The sequence below is a fragment of the Corvus brachyrhynchos genome, unplaced genomic scaffold (assembly GCF_000691975.1).
Source record: "Corvus brachyrhynchos isolate BGI_N302 unplaced genomic scaffold, ASM69197v1 scaffold1, whole genome shotgun sequence".
NCBI lineage: Eukaryota > Metazoa > Chordata > Aves > Passeriformes > Corvidae > Corvus > Corvus brachyrhynchos.
In genome coordinates, this window is record NW_008237222.1 from 13003938 (window position 1) to 13010563 (window position 6626).

The following is a 6626-nucleotide window of genomic DNA, read 5'->3' on the forward strand; positions in this document are numbered from 1 at the left end:
CCCTACATTTGGCTCAAAATCAGGTCATACTGTCCAGTGTGGGTTTTTTACATTTTAGTTTTCACTCCCAGTGAACAGGTGATAAGAGTTATTACAAAAGCCTGTTGTCTTAACAAATTCAAGTTCTTATTATAAAAAGACAAGTTAAGGCTGTTTATGAAGGTAAAAATGCACAGTACATAATAGTAATCTCTAATTTTTTTATGACTTTGTCTTACTATCTTGTCTTTTTTCTCTTTATTTTTACTGGGGTGTGATGTACTGGAAGGAAAGGCCATTCCTTATTAACATGATAAAAAACTTGATTTTAGGAACATGTATTATTTATAACAAAATAAACATTTATTCCCTGTATTTCAAGAAGCAGTATGTTAACTGTTTTTCCCATGGTTATGATTCTACTTAAGATGCCATCATCAAAGATGTAAAGATGGGTGCTATGTTTTGTTCAGTTTTATGTTTAATTCCAGGAAGGGAAGCATAAGAAAAAAATGAGAAGTGATGCGTCTCTTCATATAAGTGCACATTCTCCGTTAATAAAATTTACAAATTATACATACCATTAGGTCTTTTATTTCCTCATATGGGTATGTTATGGTTTCATCCAACTTTCCATTGGGGTTACCAAGACCCGCTTGGTAAAGCTTATGCCTATTGATGATAAATGTGCTTTAGAATAAAGCCATGGGCTGCTCAAGGTCAGCAGACTACAAATTGAAAACCACTGGTTCAATACCATGATTTGGTATCTCCTTTTCATCTCTTAGCATGTTACTCAGACTGGAAATCACAGTGCATCCAAAAGAAAAAAGAAATAAATTTCTGTTTTGTCTTAAGCTCTTAGATCCCACTCTTTGAAGTCATATCAAATAAAGGCCTAACAAGGGTGGTGGTAGGGTCTGATAAATTTTGCAGGAAAAGGAAATGCTAAGGAGATTCAGACACAAAAATTATCAACAGTAGTTATTATCTTTTAACATTTCCTTTAAATGAGAAAAAATACTTAAGAAAATCTCTATGGTACTGTTTGTACTGTTTAGTTGTCATCCTCCATCAACTTACCTTGTACTTTGTGCTTCAGATTACTCCATCAAGTTACGTTTGACCTTGTACATGAGTGATCATAGTTGAGGTTAGTCAAGAGTGTTCATATGAACGTGGTTATTAGAGTGTCATTGTTCTCAGTCTGTAGAGGATGCCCTATTACTATTTCAATTTATTTTGTAGTCTTTAACAAAAAGTACTTACCTCTACCTAAAATCTTCTGTAAGTGCAGGGAAGAAAATGCTCAGAAGTCACATACACATGGAGTTCTCATGATGGGGGCTTTGCTGGTCTCTGTTGAAGTCTGTGGCTGTTAGCAAAAGGAAGCCAGAGACCTTCATGATCCTCCACAGTGCAGTGGGCAAAGGAAAAGAGCTGTGACTGGAAGTAATGCTCCCTTTGGTGGTTGGCAACTAGCTTTTGAAATGAGAGCTACTTAATTCCCATTTCACATCAATTATTAAAGCATAGGTGATCGCCTAATTAAAAAAAAAGTCATTATCTCCTAATTTATGAACTCATTTATGAACTTCTACTCATCAGCTTCATTCTATTATATATTAATATTTTCCCTTTGTTGGTTAGGTTCAAATCTCAAACATACTCTTCCCTTGTTGCCTAGGAAATTATCACTCATGGCAGAGCTAGAAGCTTCTTCTAACTGCCTTTTTTTGGAGAATTGTCATTTATGTAAGTCTTCGTTGCAGGGGGAGGTACATTTTGCAGACCAGAATTAATACACTTACCGTGTGCCAACAATGCAGAGGCTGGATATACAGAGGACTTAAAATGATGACATTTACATTTCTTTTTTTTGAATGAATGAGCATTCAAAGAAAAGGAAAAGAAATTTGAAAACTGTATTAGCATAATGTTATAGAATCATCTTAAATATGATTATTATGTGATAAGTACTGCACGAAGTCCTATCATTAAAAATCAATGAAGTCATGTAGGTAATCTCTGAATTTAGACAGAAGCTGTAGCATTTTGAGGCTTTAATGCAGCTATCTGTATGATATGACTCATTCTCAACTGGGGCTTCTAGGTACTACTGTAAGTTAAATAATGATGTGCGAAATTACTCTCCAGACAGAAAGAAGCCTTGCCCATATGATCATGTCATTTCAATTACATTTTTTTCTGAATTATTGAATCATAACAAATAGGAAATTTCGAAGTTTATGAACAAAATTGTTTCTCATACAAATGACTGACCTCCTAAAATAAAATGCACCTGCTTATGTAGAAATTCATATGTATTAGTCTTCAAGCTCCAGTATCTGTATTGGTCTTTCTGAAATGTTAATATTGAATGGAAGCAGATGTAAGTCTTTTTCTTAGTGTTCAGAAATGTCATGGAGGTATTTCAGGAGGAATGTGTTTTCTTTGTTTTCAGATCATGCCAAGGTAGCCGCATCTCTGTTTCACTACTGGATTACAGATATCCTTCCTGTGAAGAACAGGAAATAAAGCCTTGCCCCTGTGCCCATATGCACAGGATTAAAATTTAATATACAAACTCTTAATCAAGTAGCAATTGTTCAGGAAGAGCAGTGTCAATACGCATTCTACACCTTCAGGTAAATGAATTACTTTTCTGTGTTACAAACTCCAGAAGACAATAAAGGTATAACTACAATGGGACTTTTGTGATTGGTTGGTCAAGAGTGTGGCCTGAGTCTTCAGCTGCATTAATATGTACATTTCACTTTAGGATAAGTGGATAGGGTAGGATAACTTAACTGGAATGATAAAGTCTCTATCAGGTATTTTGTTTTAGAAGTATAGTATTATTTTTTTTTGTTTGTAAATTTATCATTCCTCTCTGGAAGTTATATTTCTTGACTTTTTTTGTATGTCTGCTTGTCTGGAAAACAGAACTATATTTTTTTATATTTAAACCTAAGCAACAAAATGTCTGAGGAATGTATTTTTGCTGAATAAACTGCTAAATTGTCGAAATAGATATGTTTCTACATGTGGGTCATGTAGGTCCTGTTTGCAGTTATGCAGAAACTTGGATGGCATTTTCAGAACTACTCCATGGCTCAGCCTGTTACAATCCAGCAGGTTTCACTGACTGCAGAGTTATGGGACTGGGTTCTCTCTCCCTGATTACTGTGTAATCTGTCTACTACTGTGTAATACTTCTGCTATTTAATTTAACCAAGTGTAGATACTACAGTAAGTAATATCCATGGTTGTAAAATGTTTCGGAATTGTGAAGATAAAAGTGCTTTGTGAGAGGCTCTTCTCTCCACTGTATCATTCATCGGATAAGTGATACAGAGCAAACCATGTTTTATGCATAGGTGTGTTAGTTTTGTCATTAGTAAGATAGCGACAACATATTTAATTCCCCCAAGATGTGCTTGGAGATGTACTACTGATGAGACTATATAAACATTGCATGGGTTTTGTTGCTTTGTTTTTTCTGTTTTATTATATTGCCTGATACATCCTGTGGCAAGGCATTGGTTTAGTGATGCTCAGAATTTGTAATAAAAATACAGTCATACCTCTTTCTCATTAATTGAAGAAATTAAAAGGGGTTTGGTAATACACCAAATGACTGCAGGTGCAGAAAAACCAGTCTTACTGCTGAGCAATAAGTGCAGTTCTGAAGAACTTGAGTTTGGTCTGTATCTGCTAGGAAAGGTCTATAAACCAGCCTTTGCAGAGGGGAAACTAGCAGTGTGTTCCCTGTTTTAATGCCCCTAAATTGCTAACACATAGGCATTGAACTGTAGCTATGACTTTTCACTGAGATCCTCTGTGCTTCAGTCCCACATCTGGAGAAAGAAGAAAACATGACTTGAATGTGAAGCACCTAGATACTCTCTTAACTGACTCATGGGAAATGAGTCACTTCATCCTCACTTTAAGGTTTGAATGTCACACAGTAAATGAGGCCTAGGAACTGCAAAAAAGGATGCACAAACACTCATTAGGTAAACATCATCTGTCCTAAACACTGAATATGAAAAAAATAAATGAGGTCATGTAATTAAAGACAGACTTTTGAAACACAAGTACAAAAGAGATCAAACTAGGACCACAAAAATAACTGTACTGTCTGCATTTCCTGATACTTGAGTGACTGTGCTGAGAGATAAGGCTGCTGCCTTGGGTAGACCCCAGGACCTGGTGATTCCTCCTACTTGTCCTCTGGATCCCAGGTTGGTGTATCCAGAGATCTGGATGTCAGTGTAGATGACTCCAGTTTCCACGTTTCTAAGTTCAAACAGTAGCAATGCTTAAGCACACAGCTCAGGGAGACACACACACGCACACACACACACACACAATGCTCACATGGCTGATTGTGCAGCCCTTTGATCCCTTGAATAGCAGGACCACCACTCTCCTATCCCTGCCCGGACTCTGGGCCCTCATGCCTGCTCTGTGGCTCTCCTGGACACCAGCTAGTCCAGCCTGGAACACACTACCACATGTTCACACACTCGTCTCACAAGCACTCATGCACTTGCGTCACAGCTTCGTTTATTGCTTTAATTTCTCTTATTTATTACTTCTCTTTCAGTGCTTGGCCATTTCTCATAATCATACAATGACTTGAGTTAGAAGTGACATAAAGATCATCAAGTTCCAGCCCCCCTGCCGTGGTCAGGGGTACCTTCCACTAGACCAGGTTGCTCAATATTAAAGTGATTTTTAAAATTCAACTGAATTTTAATAGCTGCATATAGATGAGCCGATTTTGATATCTTTGCCGAACAGAAATATTTTCACAGAATCACAGAATGGGTAAGATTGGAAGGGACCACAGTGGGGTTACCTGGTCCAGCCTCACTGCTCAAGCAGGGTAAAATTTTGTACTATTCCAGTGAGTAAAAGTTTGCAGGTCAAAAATGTACTTTTCTTGAATCAGGTAATAATGGAGAAAAGATTACTTTTGGTCTTTCTTTTTTTCCCTTTGCTTTTAGCACTGTAAGAGCCTTATATTCTGTGGAGAAATCAGCTGGCCCCAGCTAATCAAGCCCAGGAGCAGTTTCTGAGCATAGCCAGTTACTCAGTGATATCTGATGTCTTTGCAAATGACCTGTGATAGGAGCTGAGTCTTACACCTACCAAACCTGCCACTCTTGCACTAACAGGGATTATGAAGAGGATAAAGTATGCTAAAGAGTTTAGAAAATTGGACCAAATTCAAGCAGATAAATTGTAGATCGTCATTGTAGATAAATGCAATTGAATAAGAGTGTATTTGTTTCTGAAACAAATGTGCCAGACAATGGTGTGCTGAACTGCAACATGCCTGAGGACACATCAAAGCAATGCACAAAAGAACATAGCAGAAAGATCTAGTTTAAAAGCAAAAGAAATGGACATTACTCATAGTTTAAATTAGGCAATGTACTAAAAATGGCAGGGGTTCCATATTTGACATCCTATTTGAAGTCAAAAAGATTTCATACGTCACAATTTTAATACCTGGTCACTTTTCTGCACTGCTTCTCTAAAAGAAATTGTGCTCAATCTTACACCTTTTCAAGTTTATTTGAGCAGTGGTATAACAATGTGGCTGAGATACAAAAACTGAAAAATTTAAATTAATATCCACTAGTGAACACTGTTTTTCATTTCACTATACATGGCTCCTTCAACATAGCAATGAAACATTTATCCCTTTAGATTTTCATGCTAAACTTATAAATGGCAAAGGAGATGGCCTTGAATTTTTGCTTCTTCAGCATCATTCAGTTTCATGAATGTGCTGCATCGTGTGGAATTTCTGAAACATGGAAGAGTTTTTGAAGTGGATTTTGCATCAGAATACTTCTGGCTAAACTGTACACACACTATTATTAGCATATTTCAAACTTCCATGAAGACAGAACTTTAAAATTTTAGACTCCAAGAGTAGGAAGAATTTAAGGATCAACTGGAATGTAACATGATTGTGTCTTCACAGGTTAACTTTCTAGTTTACATAATTGAACAATGCACCGTAAGTAAGGAGCAGCAGCACAGTGGGAGAGAAATCAGGCTCTGATAGGCAGTGGTCCCTTACCTGCATGTACAAGGAAGACCACAGAGGCTGAAGTCATTTAAAGCATCTGTAGTAATGAATAAGCTGGTCACTTGTATGCAAGGGTATGAGTTCAAAGCCATTATCTCTATATATAGGTACATGTTTTATTCTTAAAATTGCCTGTAAGACCTTAATTTTTCTCTTTTGTGGAAATGTAATATGGGAATCAATCTCTAATGTTACAGATTTTTACTGCTTTGTAATTGGTGCAATATTTTATGTAGTGCTTTACAATCATGTAGAGTTATAAATTCCTTAATGTGTTTTCTATGACAGCTGGCTTTTCTCTCCTGCACCAGTGTAGGGAGTTACTACTCAATAGGCTGAATGTCTGAAATGACATCTGGGGGGGGGGGAAAACTTTAAAAAAAAAAAAAAACAAGAAAGAAAACCAACAACAACAAAAGCAAACCAAAAAAAACAAACAAACAAATGGCAGCATGAAGGCAGAAGATTTTTAAGCTGTCTTTCACCAAAGAAAACTTATTTCACCCAGTAATACCATGTATAACATAAAACCATC

At 36.6% G+C, this 6626-nt stretch overlaps 1 protein-coding gene across 1 annotated transcript in view; it reads left to right on the top strand.

Moving 5' to 3' along the window:
- ERICH1 (glutamate rich 1) overlaps positions 1-6626 on the top strand; it is a 94943-nt gene that overhangs the window by 65407 nt on the left and 22910 nt on the right. Inside the window, exon 6 of the mRNA XM_017728945.1 lies at positions 2444-2627. Coding sequence (XP_017584434.1) covers positions 2444-2517 — 74 coding nt within the window. The 3' untranslated portion in view covers positions 2518-2627. The remainder of the gene's footprint in view (positions 1-2443; positions 2628-6626) is intronic.